The following is a 16,922-nucleotide window of genomic DNA, read 5'->3' on the forward strand; positions in this document are numbered from 1 at the left end:
GGATTACATATTGCAAGACAATATCACCAGGAGTGTGCAAGGTTTGCACAAATTTGATATGCAAATATTACAGTAAAACTCCATTAGTCTGGCATTCAGTGCTCCAGGACTCCTGATGGTCCGGCACCATCAGGAACCCGGAAGTGCTGGGGCAGCTGGACAGGCTTCCCCCATTCAGCTGCTGATGAAACTGACCAGCAGCTGAATCGGGGAAGCCGGGAGCAGAGCAGCTGGGGTGCTGCCGGGTTGGTCTCGTAGCACTGCCCCTCGGGGCTGCGGGACCAACCCGGCAGCACTCTAGCTGCTGTTGGGGACGCCTGGGGCAGAGCAGCTGGAGTGCTGCCAGGTTGGTCCTGTAGCGCTGCCCCTCTGCCCCGGGCTTCCTGGAATCAGCCGCTGATCTGTTTCAGCAGCGGCTGACTTGGGGACCCCTGGGGCAGAGCAGCTGGGGTGCTGCCAGGGTTGGTCCCACATCGCCGAGGGGCGGCGCTACGGGACCAACCCGGCAGCACCCCAGCTGCTTTGCCCCAGGCGTCGGGATTCAGCCACTGCTGAAACTGACCAGCAGCGGCTGAATCAGGGACACCTGGGGCAGAGCCGGACTATCGTAAGGGGGGCTATGAGGGGTCTGGGGTGGCATCCCCTCCCACCCCACTCCAGACCCCTCATAGCCCCCCCTTCTGATAGTCCAGCATATCTGATAATCCGGCACCCCCTGGGTCCTAAAGGTGCTGGATTATTAGAAGTTTACTGTATATAAGATTTATCAATGTGGTTAAATACAGCAAGTAGCTCATTATAAGATTTGTATTTCTTCTTAACTAGCACACTGCTTACTGTAAAACAGTAACATTCAGATCCATGCAGGTAGCTAGCTGCAGTGGCACAGGAGCAGCAAACAGAGCTGTAAACAGGGGAGTTTGAGTGGGAGTTCTGTTGGAGGAGAAGTTTGTATTTGGTTTTGTATTTGTATTGTTTGTATGTGTAGAGGCTTATAGGGATAGTGTGCTGGGAGAGAAGCTGAGCCCTGATTAGGGGGCAGGGCTTAATTGATTAGGGGTCCTATAAAGGTAGCCTTCTAGTCAGGCAGCGGCATAGATAGCTGCAGCGGCACAGGAGCAGCAAACAGAGCTGTAAACAGGGGAGTTTGAGTGGGAGTTTGTAAAGGGAGTTTGGATATTAGAAGTTGATTCGGGTTTGTTTTTACTGTGGAGGGGGTGTTTTGGTCTGTTTGTGTTCACCGGACTAATAGGATTTTGGTGAGAAAGTAGATAAAACACAGAGGCAGTAGTAGGCATGGCCCAAATAGTAGAGAACACAAGGAGGATGATTGGATGTGGTAGCTGCGGTATGTACATGATTCTGGAGGGGGTACCTGAAAGGAGTTTTGTTTGCATGAAGTGCCGCCTGATAGAGCTGATGGAAGAAAAGATCCGAGGACTGGAGATGCAGGTGGAAACTCTGGTCGAGTTTAGAAGGGGGTTTGAGCAGATGATGGAGCAAAGGCATGACGTGGCTGAAGGGGAAAGCTTAAATATGCAGATGGAAGCAGGACCAAGGGCCTCAGAGGGGCGGGGCGAAGAAAATGGACAGTAGAAGCATGTGACTCAGAGAACCAGGCAGAGGAAAAGATGGGAAAAGTGGAAACTTGGACAAATGACCAGGGAGGAGTTTAAAGGTATAGCTCGAGAATGCCGGGGGGTTATCAGGAAGGCTAAAGCGCAAATGGAATTGCGACTGGCTAAGGATGTGAAGGATAACAAGAAAGGTTTCTACAGGCATGTTAACAAGAAGAAGGTGATCAGAGAGGGTGAGCAGCCCCTAATGGATGAAGGAGGTAACCTAGTGACAGATGATGTGGGGAAAGCTGAAGTACTCAATGCTTTCTTTGCCTCTGTATTCACGGACAAGGTCGGCTCCTGCGCCTAGTGACGCAAGATGGGATGAAGATGGACAGCCCGTGGTGGGTAAAGAACAGGTTAGGAACTATTTAGAAAAGCTAAACGTACATAAATCCATGGGTCCGGACCTAGTGCATCCGAGGGTTCTGAGGGAGTTGGCAAATGTCATTGTGGAGCCTTTGGCTATTATCTTTGAAAAGTCGTGGAGATCGGGAGAAATCCCAGATGACTGGAAAAAGGCAAATGTAGTGCCCATCTTCAAAAAAGGGAAGAAGGATGATCCAGGGAACTATAGGCCGGTCAGTCTTACCTCGGTTCCTGGAAAAATCATGGAAGGGATCCTTAAGGAATCCATATTGAGGCACTTGGATGAGAGGAAAGTGATTAGGAATAGTCAGCATGGATTCACAAAGGGCAAGTCGCGCCTGACCAATCTGATTAGCTTCTATGATGAGGTAACTGGCTCGGTGGACATGGGGAAGTCAGTGGATATTATATACATTGACTTTAGCAAGGCTTTTGATACGGTCTCCCACAATATTCTTGCCAGCAAGTTAAGGGATTGTGGATTGGATAAATGGACGGTAAGATGGATAGAAAGATGGCTAGAAGGCCGGGCCCAGCGGGTAGTGATCAATGGCTCGATGTCAGGATGGCGGTCGGTTTCTAGCAGAGTGTTCCAAGGTTCGGTTCTAGGACCGGTTTTGTTCAATATCTTTATTAATGATCTGGATGAGGGGATGGATTGCACCCTCAGCAAGTTTGCGGATGACACTGAGCTGCGGGGAGAGATAGATACGCTTAAGGGCAGAGATAGGGTCCAGAATGACTTAGACAAATTGGAGGATTGGGCCACAAGAAATCTGATGAGGTTCAACAAGGACAAGTGTAAAGTCCTGCATTTGGGACAGAAGAATCCCAAGCATAGTTACAAGCTGGGGACCAACTGGTTAAGTAGTAGTTCTGCAGAAGAGGACCTGGGGGTTACAGTGGATGAGAAGCTAGATATGAGTCAACAGTGTGCCCTTGTAGCCAAGAAGGCTAATGGCATATTAGGTTGCATTAAGAGGAGCATTGCCAGCAGATCCAGAGATGTCATCATTCCCCTTTATTCGGCTTTGGTGAGGCCGCATCTGGAGTATTGTGTCCAGTTCTGGGCCCCCCACTACAAAAAAGATGTGGACGCATTGGAGAGGGTCCAGCGGAGGGCAACCAAAATGATTAGGGGACTGGAGCATATGACTTATGAGGAGAGGCTGAGAGACTTGGGTCTGTTTAGTCTGCAGAAGCGAAGAGTGAGGGGGGATTTGATAGCAGCCTTCAACTTCCTGAAGGGAGGTTCCAAAGAGGATGGAGAGAGGCTGTTCTCAGTAGTGACAGATGGCAGAACAAGGAGCAATGGTCTCAAGTTGTGGTGGGAGAGGTCCAGGTTGGATATTAGGAAAAACTATTTCACTAGGAGGGTGGTGAAGCACTGGAATGGGTTACCTAGGGAAGTAGTGGAGTCTCCATCCCTAGAGGTGTTTAAGTCTCGGCTTGACAAAGCCCTGGCCAGGTTGATTTAGTTGGAATTGGTCCTGCCTAGAGCAGGGGGCTGGACTTGATGACCTTCTGAGGTCTCTTCCAGTTCTATGATTCTATGGGTCACTACTGAGAACAGGGAAAATAGAGCTCAAGAACAGGTATGTGGAGCTGGAGAATGAAGAAGGGGTACAGCAGGTAGATAATGAAGATAGAAGGGTAAGGAAGAAGAGAAGAGTGGCTAGTCCCATAGATAAAGGGGAAGAGTTAATGGAGACAACACCAATAATGAGCATTAGGAGGATACAGGATGGGTTAAAGAGGATTACAAGGGAAAATAGGAATAGCAAGGACTTGCAGCCAGAGGAACCAAGAGATAGACCAGTGAATCGCACTGTCACGAGGAAAAGGCAGGTCTACGTGATTGGGGACTCCTTGTTGAGAAGAATAGATAGGCCAGTAACCAGAGCTGATCCAGAGAATAGAAGGATGTGGAACTGAGGTTGAAGAGGATTATTAAGGGAGCAGGAAGGAATCCATTGATCATCCTTCATGTAGGAACAAATAATACGGCTAGATTCTCGCTGGAACGAATTAAGGGAGACTATGCTAGGCTGGGGAGGATGCTCAAGGAAATTGAGGCTCAGGTGATCTTTAGTGGGATTCTGCCTGTTCCTAGAGAAGGGCAACTAAGATGTGACAGGATTATGATGATCAATAGATGGTTTAGGCAGTGGTGCTATAAGGAGGGCTTTGGGATGTATGGTCACTGGGAGGCATTTATGGACAGAGGACTGTTCTCTTGGGATGGACTTCACCTAAGTAGGGAGGGAAATAGACTTCTAGGATGGAGGCTGGCTCAACTGATTAAGAGAGCTTTAAACTAGGAATTTGGGGGAGACGGTTGGGAGATGTCCAGGTAATCTCTACGCCAGATTTTAACACTGAGAGGGAGGAAAACGAAGTAGAAAGGATATAGCAGGGGGTAGGAGAATGTACATGAGGAAGGGTAGGGTGGATACTAGTCTAATAGGTCATATTGGAGGTACAATGTCCAGGCCAAATTGGGTAAAGAATGTGAATGAGGCCAAACAGCAAAAATTAAGATGTTTGTACACCAATGCGAGGAGCCTAGGTAACAAAAAGGAAGAACTAGAGCTATTGGTCCAGGAAGTGAAACCAGATATTATAGGAATAACAGAAACATGGTAGAATACTAGGCATGACTGGAGTACAGGTATTGAAGGGTATGTGCTGTTTAGGAAAGACAGAAATAAGGGTAAAGGTGGTGGAGTCGCATTGTATATCAAAGATGAAGTAGATTGTAAAGAAATAAAAAGTGATGGAATGGAGAAGACAGAGTCTGTTTGGGCAAAAATCACATTCGGAAAGAAAACTATCAGATCCTCCCCTGGGATAGTGCTTGGGGTGTGTTATAGACCACCAGGATCCAATTTGGATATGGATAGAGACCTCTTTAATGTTTTTAATGAAGTAAATACTCATGGAAACTGCGTAATCATGGGAGATTTCAACTTTCCAGATATAGATTGGAGAACAAGTGCTAGTAATAATAATAGGGCTCAGATTTTCCTAGATGTGATAGCTGATGAATTCTTTCATCAAGTAGTTGCTGAACCAACAAGAGGAGATGCTATTTTAGATTTGGTTTTGGTGAGTAGCGAGGACCTCACAGATGAAATGGTGGTAGGGGACAACCTTGGCTCGAGTGATCATGAGCTAATTCAGTTCAAATTAAATGGAAGGATAAACAAAAATAAATCTGAGACTAGGGTTTTTTATTTCAAAAGGGCTAATTTTAATAAATTAAGGAAATTAGTTAGGGAAGTTGATTGGACTAAAGAAATTATGGATCTTGAGGTGGAGGAGGCCTGGAATTATTTTAAGTTAAAGTTGCAGAAGCTGTCAGAAGCCTGTATCCCAAGAAAAGGGAAAAAATTTATAGGCAGGTGTGTTAGACCAAGCTGGATGAGCAAGCATCTCAGGGAGGTGATTAAGAAAAAGCAGAAAGCATATAAGGAGTGGAAAATGAGAGGGATCAGTAAAGAAAGCTACCTTATTGAGGTTAGAGCATGTTTGGACAAAGTGAGAAAGGCTAAAAGTCAGGTAGAGTTGGACCTTGCAAAGGGAATTAAAACCAACAGTAAAAGGTTTTATAGTCATATAAATAGGAAAAAAAAACAAAAAAAGAAGAAGTAGGACCGCTAATTACTAAGGATGGAGTGGAGGTTAAGGATAATCTAGGAATGGCCCAATATCTAAACAAATACTTTGCTTCAGTCTTTAATGAGGCAAATGAAGAGCTTAGGGATAATGGTAACATAACAAATGGGACTAAGGATGTGGAGGTAGATATTACCATATCCGAGGTAAAAGCCAAACTTGAACAGCTTAATGGGAGTAAATTGGGGGGCCCAGATAATCTTCATCCAAGAATATTAAAGGAACTGGCACATGAACTTGCAAGTCCATTAACAAAATTTTTTAATAACTCTCTAAACTCAGGGGTTGTACCATTTGACTGGAGAATTGCTAATATAGTTCCTATTTTTAAGAAAGGGAAAAAAAGCGACCTGGGTAACTATAGGCCTGTTAGTTTGATATCTGTAGTATGCAAGATCTTGGAAAAAATTTTGAAGGAGAAAGTAGTTAGAGACATTGAGGCTAATGGCAATTGGGACAAATTACAACATGGTTTTACAAAAGGTAGATCGTGCCAAACCAACCTGATCTCCTTTTTTGAGAAAGTAACAGATTTTTTAGATAAAGGAAATGCAGTGGATCTAATCTACCTCGACTTTAGTAAGGCATTTGATACAGTACCACATGAGGAATTATTGGTTAAATTGGAAAAGATAGGGATTAATATGAAAGTTGAAAGGCGGATAAGCAACTGGTTAAAGGGGAGACTACAGCGGGTCATACTGAAAGGTGAACTGTCAGGTTGGAGGAAGGTTACTAGCGGAGTTCCTCAGGGATCAGTTTTGGGGCCAATTTTATTTAATCTTTTTATCGCTGACCTTGGCACCAAAAGTGGAAGTGTCCTGATAAAATTTGCGGATGACACAAAGTTGGGAGCTATTGCCAATTCAGAAAAGGATCAGGATATCCTACAGGAAGATCTGTATGATCTTGTAAATTGGAGTGATAGCAATAGGATGAAATTTAATAGTGAGAAGTGTAAGGTTATGCATTTAGGGATTAATAACAAGAATTTTAGTTATAAGCTGGGGACACATCAGTTGGAAGTAACGGAGGAGGAGAAGGACCTTGGAGTCCTGGTTGATGATAGGATAAGCCGCCATTGTGACATGGCCGTAAAAAAGGCTAATACGGTCTTGGGATGTATTAGGCGAGGTATTTCCAGTAGAGATAAGGAGGTGTTAGTGTCATTATACAAGGCATTGGTGAGACCCCATTTGGAATACTGTGTGCAGTTCTGGTCTCCCATGTTTAAGAAGGATGAATTCAAACTGGAACAGGTACAAAGAAGGGCCACTAGGATGATCCGAGGAATGGAAAACCTGTCTTACGAAAGGAGACTTAAGGAGCTTGGCTTGTTTACCTTAACCAAAAGAAGGATGAGGGGGGACATGATTGTACTCTTTAAATATATTAGAGGGATAAATACCAGGGAGGGAGAGGAATTATTTAAGCTTAATACCAATATGGACACAAGAACAAATGGATATAAGGTGGCTAGTAGGAAGTTTAGACTTGAGATTAGACGAAGGTTTCTAACCATTAGAGAAGTGAAGTTCTGGAACAGCCTTCCAAAGGAAGTAGTGGGGGCAAAAGATCTATCTGGTTTCAAGATTAAACTAGATGGGTTTATGAAGGGGATGGTTTGATGAGATAACATGATCTTGGTAACTAATTGACCATTCATTATCAGTGGGAAATAGGTCAATGGAGGGATGATAGGAGTTATTATAGAGAACTTTCTGGGTGTCTGGCTGGTGAGTCTTGCCCACATGCTCAGGGTTTAACTGATCGCCATATTTGGGGTCAGGAAGGAATTTTCCTCCAGGGTAGATTGGCAGAGACCTTGGAGGTTTTTTGCTTTCCTCTGTAGCATGGGGTACAGATCACAGCTGGAGGATCTCTGCATCTTGGGGTCTTCAAAGTATTTGAAGGCTTCAATATCTGAGATATAGGTGAGAGGATTATTCTAGGAGGGGTGGGTGAGATTCTGTGGCCTGTACTGTGCAGGGGGTCAGACTAGATGATCATAATGGTCCCATCTGACCTTGAAGTCTATGAGTCTATGAGGTCAGATTGCAGGGTTGGTTCTTGCAACTTAGTTAATTGGTCTGCAGAAGGACCCAAGCTACAACTTTAAATGTAGATAGAAAACAGTACTAGGTAGCTTCCATAGTTTTCCTTTTTTTTTCCTTTCTTTTTTTTAATTATACTTCAACTCTAGAGTGAATGAATGGATGGATGCCAAGCTTATTATTTTTATTAGGGTTGGCAAGTGATAAAATAATTTTGATTAATTGCAGTGTTAATAATAGAATAACATTATTTATGGATGATTTCTACATTTTCAAATATTGATTTCAGATACAACACAGAATACAAAGTGCACAGTGCTCACTTTATTTTTTATTTCAAATATTTGCACTGTAAAAAATAAGAAATAATATTTTTTTCAATTCACCTAATACAATACAAGTTGAACTTCTCTTCTCTGGCACCCCGGGACCTGACCAGTCCCAAATGAGGGAGTCTGACTCCTTTGCTGTCAGCTCTGGGATCACCCCAGGGGGTGCTGGCCTCATAGCTGGGCTTCTTTCACAGTTTCCAATCCTTCTGTCGGCCCCAGCCACAGGGCTCCACTGCCAGTCCTGGCTGGGCTCCCTGCCTCCAAGCCTCTATACAGTCTCCAAGCTGTCAGCTCCCTTTTAATCTTGCACTGAGTCCACCTGCGTTCTCCATGACTCCAAGTCACTCACACCCTTCTCCACTCCCGCCCACCAAATCCCTGGACACTCCCCTCTATCTGAATGCTCTCGGCCTATTCCCACCCGTTCGTGCCCTTCAATCACCAGCCAGTCCCCCCTACCTCTACCCCTCCTGCTTCTGTTCCACCCACTAACAAAATAGTCCATGGCTCACAGCCCACCCTTCTTCCATCCCTAGCCTCACCTCTGTCCTCCATTCTTACACCCCCATTCTCTTCCCACCTATCCTACACCCACCATCCTTCCTAAGCCCTCCCCACCCTGCCCATCCTTCTTCTTCCATCCCTAACCCACCTCCATTACTATGCCTATCCATCCTCCCTACCCTACACTGCCTATCCCTAGCCCCACCTTCTTCCTTCATATTCCTTCATCTCCATTCTTCCCTAACCCCTCTTTCTCCACACCCCCACACTGCCGATCCCCCTGCCTCCATTCCTATATCCCCTTCACCCCCACTATCCCCCCTTACCGCACCACCTATCCCCACATACACTCTTATCCCCTTTACTCCCTCCCTATGCACACCCTGCCCCCTCCCATAAACAGGCAACCTAACCAGCAAAGAAACAGCACCAGGCCCATATTCAGGAATTTCGGGGGTGGGCTGCTCCAGGTGCTATGACAGCAGGATTTGGACAGCTTCCTGGAGAGAAGGGGCAGCAAAGGTGGCATTGTTGGGGTGTGGGGAAGCAGAAAGGGGGGATGTCTGTGGGCAGAGGAAATGGAAAGAAGGCAGAGAAAGAGGCTGGAGGGAGGGGCAGAGAGCGGGGATTCCTTTGGGATGCCACGTTGAGAAGGGGGGATGGGAGTCTGTGAGGGGGCAGGAGAGGGGCTGAGGACACACATGGAGGATGGAAAGAGGGCTGGGGGGCCATGCAGTGAGGGAGGTCTCTGGGTGCCACCATACAGAGGCAGGTGTCCGCCCCCTAGTTATCCTGCCCCCAATCTGCCTTGTTGGCAGCCACCGTAAATGCTGTCGGGCCTCCTTTTTGTGACACCTTAGGGGTTGCCAGGCTGCAGCAGTGGATTCCTCTGAGACAGCTTGGTGCTGGGCTCAGGATGTGGCCACTCGGGGCATGGCAGAGGATGGGGTGGTGGGCAGCTGGGGACGTGGGGCGCAGTGCCTGTCTCCATTCCTGGTGTGAGTGGATCACACCCCAGGCCTCGCACCAACTGAAGCAGCCCCCTGAGCCGAGGGACTGAGAACCCCTGCCTGGGAGAAGCACGACCTTGCAGCCCTCATCCCTGGGCAGTGAGCCAAAGCTCAGCCCACCTCATGTGGTCGCGTACCACAGCCAACCACCAGAAGGGGACAGGTGCAGTGGTTGCTTCCCCTAAGCAGGGGGCCACCAAGACCAGCCAGGTGTGCAGCCAGTGCCTCCCCTCAGTCCCCACGTCACTTCCCCTGTGGACTTGCTCCCATATGGTACCTTAGGCCCTCTGGCTTCTGAGAAGGTCCCAAATGTCCCCAGATCCAACCGCCCCAGAGCCTTTACCTGGAGTCTACCCTGTGAGCAATGGCAGCAGCACCACCGCAGTCCTGTGCCCTGTGGCAGGCTGATCCGAAGTGGCACCCAGACCCTGGATGAAATTGCTCCCTGACTAAGGATGTTGAATTGTGGTTAGTTTACTAGTTGAGTAGTCAATGGAATTTCCATCGACTAGTCGATAGGCACCGCGTGCGGCCGGAGACCAGCGGGAAGTCCCACTGACTCTGGGCTGCATGAGGGCGTGCCAGCTTTGAAATGTGCAAGAGTCTCCAGCAGGGGCTCTTGTGCATTTCAAAGCAGAAGTGAACTCATAGAGCCCAGGGTCAGCGGGGGACTTTGAGTCCCCCGCTGACCCTGGGCTCCATGTTGCGCTGCCGATTTTAAATGCCATGCGGCGCCTGGGGTCAGTTGGGGACTCCCCAGCTGACCCCGGCCTCTGCGCTGTGCTGCCCTTTGAAGTACCCTCACTTCCCTGTCTTTGCTGCCTCTATCTGATAGAGGCAGTAACCGGTAGTGGGCGGGAGGGAGGGGGATCGACTAGTAAACTGACTATCTGATGAGCAGTTTCTTGTCGGATAGTGGACTAGTCTTTAACATCCTTATCCCTGACCTGGATGCTGTCGGGGGACCGGCCTGGCAGCTCTGGCCACAGCCTTTTGAGAGGCGAAATCTGCCCAGGCCCGGCTGTCAGGTGTCTTGGCTGTCAGGTTGTCCCCGAACAGTGTCTGAGACAGGGAGGCCATGCGAGGGCGGAGCCTGTGGGACATAGAGTGATGTGATGACATCACTGTTGTCCCACAGGAAACTTTTTTTATAGATATAGAGAGAAAACAATGTAAAACCTTAGAGCCTATTAGTCCACTCATTCCTATTTCTTATTCAGACAAATAAGTTTGATTACGTTTGCAGGAGTTAATTGTGTCTGCTTCTTGTTCACGATGTGACCTGAAAGGGAGAGCAAGTATTTACATGGCACTGTCGTAGCCAGCGTTGTAAGATATTTAAATACCAGGTACTCGAAGGATTCATATTTTCCTTCATGCTTCAACCACTATTCCAGAGTACACTAATTGTCTTGCTTGCATCACATCACAAAAAAAGTATATTAGTTAGTAGGGTTGCCAGATACTTTCACAAAAAAATCCTGAACATGGCAATGGAAAATATTGGTTGAGCCCCCACCAAAAAATCAGGGGAACAAACTTGTTGAGCAAAAAAAAAAAAGGACACTGCGCCTTTAAATCCCCCTCCCCCCGCATCCTCCCACCAGATGCAGCAAGGAAAAAGGGAAAAAAACAGAAAATTCCAGACATTTTCTGGTTTTTTTTATCAGACGGGCCACAAATACCGGACTGTCCAGGAAAAAAACGGACACTTGGCAACCCTATTAGCAATACAAATGTTTGCCAGATCCTTAGCTGGTGTAAATCAGACAGTGAAACTGTCCTAGTTTATTTCCCCCAAGGAAATGATTATTTATATTTGATGGTATAACCAAAAGGGCATTTATTCAAATAGAGTACAGGTAGGTAGTGATATAAAATCTTCATCCTATGATGACTGGTGACTCAGATGAAACTAGCTCAAACACATAGATTATATTGGACTTTTTTGGAGATGTATACACCACCATTTTAATTGGCAGCCATAGTCATTCTTGCTATTAGAGGTCAAGTACTGAATAAGCCAAGGAGCAAGTATTGCTTAAAGTTAATTTTGTGCATAAGTGTTTATAGGATTGTAACCTTAGTGAGACAAACAATTTTAAGTATTACTTTTTCATGCAGTGTATTTTAAATTCCATCTCTTCCCCCCAAAATAATTGTTATATGAATTCGAGAGTTAAATAGTTAACTAATCAACTGCATTTGGTTATTATTTTAGGATGCATTCATGAAAATTGTTAAAATAGAGGGTATTAAATCATTGTGGAGTGGACTTCCCCCAACATTGTAAGTTGAAATTTCATATCTTCCATAACTTGTTTTAGAAGGGAGTTATACTTCATTATTTTGACCACTGAGTATGCTTATTCTTAAATATTTAATTTTTGACAATTTACAAGTTTCCTGAGTTAACTTATCAGTTACATCTAGTGTACTGGAAACATTCAGAGGCAAGAATATAACTTTAGCCAGATAAAGAAGTTTCTTCATGCACCCGCTTTGATGCATCCTCAGAAGCTGGGCAGGAACACCAAACCTTTATGCTAATTTTTATGCTAATACTTTTCTCACTCTCAAATGCAATGTAATTGTTCACTCTCTGTCAGGTGCTTTCCTGATAGCATCATGTCATCCTGGCAAGAATAGGAATTGAGGCAAAGATCCATAAAGATACTGAAAAATTCTAACTTCCACTGAAATAAGTGGAGGTTAAGGGCTCAACTATCTTTGTGACTCTGGGCTCAAGAACTCTATCTACAGTAGGGATGTGAATGACTAGTCGATTATCCGATAAGTAAATGCTTACTGAATAGTTGACACACTGGTCGACTAGTTGCTTTCCCTCCTCTCCTTGCTGACTCTATCAGAAAGAAGCAGCAAGCAGCGGCAGATATAGGGCAGGGTGGCTGTCCCGGGCCCTGCACTTCAGTAGGCCCTGGGCCCCGCAAAACTCTCATCCGCCTCTGGCAGCAAGAGTGGGGAAGAGAAGGAAGTGCTTCAAAACAGCACTGCCACGTGGAGCCCTGGGCCAGACCCTGGGCTCTATGAGGCACTGCTGCTTTGAAACGCTGCAGGAAGCCTGAGGGGACTCAGAGTCCCCAGCTGACCTCGGGCTCCATGCAGTGTTACCGCTTTGAAACGTTGCAGGGAGCATGGGGCCAGCAGGGGATTGCTTGAGTCCCCTGCTGGCCCCATGGTCCCCTCAGCGCTTTCACCTTTGAAGTGTAGCAACAGGCCCAGGGATATTGCTACACTTCAAAGGCAGAGGTGCCCTTATTGACTAATCGAATAGTTGATGCAAACTGCATAAACTATTTGATTAGCCAATTAATCTAAATTTAACATCCCTAATCTACAGAGTATCAGTATTGCATTTTTCATTACAAGAAAGCAGCTCTCAAGACAAACCTATTGTTAATCCTTAAAGCCAACTCCATAACCTATACACATCACAGAACATAGTACTACAATCATTCTGACCTAAGCAGTAGCACTAAGTATGCCTTTAGTATACACCTAGCACATAAATATAAAGACAAAAGTGAATCTCTGATTAATGAAAGCTTGTGCTCAAGCACCTGGCTATTTCAAGGCTTGAAAGTCATAAATATCTATCTGATCAGGTACTTGAGCCAAACAAGGCAAAGAATTTTTCTTCGGCACTCAGGCTATGCTTCCTTTTGGGTGGCATAATCATAATCATTAAAGGCCAGATTGTGCTACATGCATTTCTTCAGTAAATATATCAAAGCTGACTTGTAAACCTCATTTAGTGTTGTTTGGAGGCAGTGGTGTTACATGATATAATAACTCAGTCAAGAAAAAGATTATATGCATATTTATTTCAAGTTCTGTTTTATGATGGACTAAATTGTTTCATCTGCTTACACACTGATAAAATCCAGCTGTAGGATCTGTGGTCCTTAATATGCTGAAGAATAGGAAAATTTAGATGTGCTTATCCCAATATTTTCATTCTTCATGAAGTAATATCCACAAATGTTACCCTTGCTGAGTAAGATAAAATAATCACTATCTAGAAGCTAAGAGAGTAACAAATCTCATTTTAGTAAATAGAGCCCAGATCCACAAAGAGACTTAGACATTATGACATTGAGAGTTATGGTACCTAAAAGTTAGAAAATCTCAGGGACACTGTGAGGCACTTTGTGCCCTCTACAGTTAAGAGAAGCACCTGAGAGTGCCATCCACAAAGCTAGCATGCTAGGTAGGGGAGCTGCCTGATCTAGCCAATGAGAGATGCAAAGGAGAGGGGCATGTGGTTGTCCCTGAACGTGTCACTGAGATAGGTGCCTAAGTCAAGTCATAAAATAAACCAGGCATGTCCAAAGTCCGGCCCGCGGGCCAATTGCGGCCCGTGTTCCGGTTTAATACGGCCCCCCAGGTAATTTGGCAATATCTATCTTTTATGGCCCCCAACGAATCCATATGTATTGAGATGAATACATTGTAAAATCTCAGTTAAAGTCAGTTGGTCTAAATTAGTTATAAATATATTTGGACACAACATGTATACTTGGTGTTATGTTCCTGTTCATATTTTTTGAACTTAAAAGTTGACAGACAACCTTTATTACCAATAATATGTAATGTACTTTACAATGTTCCTGACATATATTTCAGCTTCCTGGATTTTTTTTTTTCATCTGGCCTTCAGATATGAAAGGCAGAGTGATTTAACACCTGTTTAGATTTGTCATCCATGTGACGAAATGAAAAGTATGCCGTTTGTAATAAACTTTGCATAAAATAGTTAATTTGCATTTAATTTTAATGGTTCAAAGAATGTCAGGCAAAATGGTCGGCCCTCACGCATGTTCACTTCATCAAATCTGGCCCTCGTTGAAAAAAGTTTGGACACCCCTGAAATAAACCTACCTAAATAGCTTGATCTTGTCCTCCCACCCCCCAAGTTATCCAGCAAAGGAGATTTTATGGTATGTCTACACTATAATAATACTTCCACAGCTGGTGGGTAAGGGTATAAAATTGCACTGGAGACAGTATGGCTTGGGAATCCTACCCCCCCGAACATATACACTGCAATCTCATAGCTCTGAAGTCCAAGCCCTATGAGCCTGAGCCAACTGATATCAGCCAGCTGTGTGTGTTTACTGCAATGCAGATATACCTTTAGTGTTCCAGTACATATCTGCCTCAGAATAAACTTTTCCAAATCTAAATAGTTCAGATTTGAAATTAAGAGGAACATTTTAAATGTCCTTTTCCAGCATATAGTGTTAGCCTTTAACTTAGGCAGTTGTATATTTGCTTTTTGGGAGGAAAAACTAATTGGCTACGTCTAGACTGACATAATTTTCCGGAAATGCTTTTAACGGAAAAGTTTTCCATTAAAATCATTTTCGGAAAAGAGCGTCTAGATTGGCACGGACGCTTTTCCACAAAAGCACTTTTTGCGGAAAAGCGTCTGTGCCAATCTAGACGTGCTTTTGTACAAAAAAGCCCCGATCGCCATTTTCACAATCGGGGCTTTTTTGCGCAAAACAAATCCCAGCTGTCTACACTGGCCCTTTTGCGCAAAACTTTTGCGCAAAAGGGACTTTTGCCTGAGCGGGAGTAGCATAGTATTTCCGCAAGAAGCACTGATTTCTTACAGTAGGAAGTCAGTGTTTTTGCGGAAGTGTAGACAACTGGCAAGTTTTTCCAGAAAAGCAGCTGATTTTCCAGAAAAACTGGCCAGTCTAGACACAGCCATTTGGTATTATGTTTTTAACAGTTTTACCACCCTAACATACATCACTATAAAATGCAGTTTGGTTAGAAATTGACTTTTAGAGAAATGTTGTTCATCATAATCATTAAAGGCTAGATTGTGCTACCTTTATCCATGATGAGTAATACCTTGCAGCATGAATGAAGGTGGCAGAATCTGGCAACTATCAGACTTGGAAAAAAATGTTTGTATTAATAAGACCTCCGAATAATATATCAGGGCAGATTGTTAAAACAATTGAGTTCAAGAGAAACCCAGTGTTTATGCATATTTACCATGCAGTTGGTTAATGCAGATTTGGTGGGTATTTTTGAATTGCATGAGATGGGCATTATGAGTTTTCTTTCATGCATACCACAGTTGAAAAGCTTATACATTTTTATTTAACTCTCAAACATCTATATTTGATATCTGATCTAAAATATGTTGGAGGCATTCAGTTTTCTTTGTGGGAATTGATAGATTTCCTTTGATTCTGTATTTTAGAATAATGGCACTTCCAGGTACAGTAATTTATTTTACCAGCTACGATCAACTGAGTGAAGTTTTGATATCTAAACTAGGAAAAGACAGTGGCCACATTCCAGTTCTTGCAGGCACCATAAGCCGATGTGAGTCATAAATTATCTGTATATTATAGTATTTTCTTTACTATTCCTTTTCCAGTTATTTCATATTTTAAGCCAAATTTGTCCCCATTCCAATCACAGTAGTTGTCCTCCCTTTGTGTTAGTATGTTTCACCACCATCTATTTAAGTGGACCAAAAGGGAACCAAGGTTCTCCATCTCTTCTGGGTTCCAGTCTAAGGACCCTGTTGTGAGCACTTAATGTTTTGCTACTTCAGGCGTCTTGTTACCTTTGTGGATTTCTGTTAGGCTTTTCTCCCATAATTTTTCTCTGTACTGACTGTATCTCTTTATAGGCCTTTCTATCTTTCTAGTAGCCAAGGACGGACTACAGAGGTCTTTTTTTTCTTTGGCCACCTTCTTCTTAGCTGGACTTCCTCCCATTATGCACACCACCCTGCTTCTTCCCCAGGTAGACTTCATATTCAGTTGTACCTGGCCTGCCCTCCAGGTGCTACCAGGATTACTAATTGCTTTCGGTCTCTTGTTAACTATTTAATTTCCTGTGTAGGATAAATTAATTTCATTCTCTTTTATTATTTAATGAATAATAAATACCATTGATCACACTAAAGCTTAAAGGTAACTTGCAAAGGAAAGAGAATTTGAAATTATGCACCTTTTGCTTCTTTATGATGTATAAAGAGCTAGATTTTTTTAAAGCCTGTTTCTGCATTTTTCTACACAAGAAATTTAGGTCTTCTCTCTCCTTTTTTTTCCTATGAGTTCTTAAAGCAGTGGTTCTCACACTTTTTATCCCATGGCCCATCTGACTCAATGCAAACCTTTCCACAGACCACCAGTTGCTAATGGAAACTCAGCATTAATTACATAATTACGCCGGAGCCATTTAGCTAGTGCTGCAGCTAGATACAATGGTTTAATTTAAATTTATTAAACAGATTAAGTGTTTTAACATGCTCATGTTATTTGATCAAACTTAATTTTTAATAAAGTAACACATTTATTT

At 44.2% G+C, this 16,922-nt stretch overlaps 1 protein-coding gene across 3 annotated transcripts in view; it reads left to right on the plus strand.

Moving 5' to 3' along the window:
* The window catches only part of SLC25A40 (solute carrier family 25 member 40), an 84,590-nt gene that overhangs the window by 21,085 nt on the left and 46,583 nt on the right, over nt 1-16,922 (plus strand). For all 3 annotated transcript variants that reach the window (XM_025182820.2, XM_025182819.2, XM_025182818.2), the window contains exons 5-6: nt 11,788-11,855; nt 15,811-15,935. In XM_025182820.2, coding sequence (XP_025038605.1) covers nt 11,788-11,855; nt 15,811-15,935 — 193 coding nt within the window. The remainder of the gene's footprint in view (nt 1-11,787; nt 11,856-15,810; nt 15,936-16,922) is intronic.

The sequence above is a fragment of the Pelodiscus sinensis genome, chromosome 2 (genome assembly GCF_049634645.1).
Source record: "Pelodiscus sinensis isolate JC-2024 chromosome 2, ASM4963464v1, whole genome shotgun sequence".
In the NCBI taxonomy this organism is placed as follows: Eukaryota; Metazoa; Chordata; order Testudines; family Trionychidae; genus Pelodiscus; species Pelodiscus sinensis.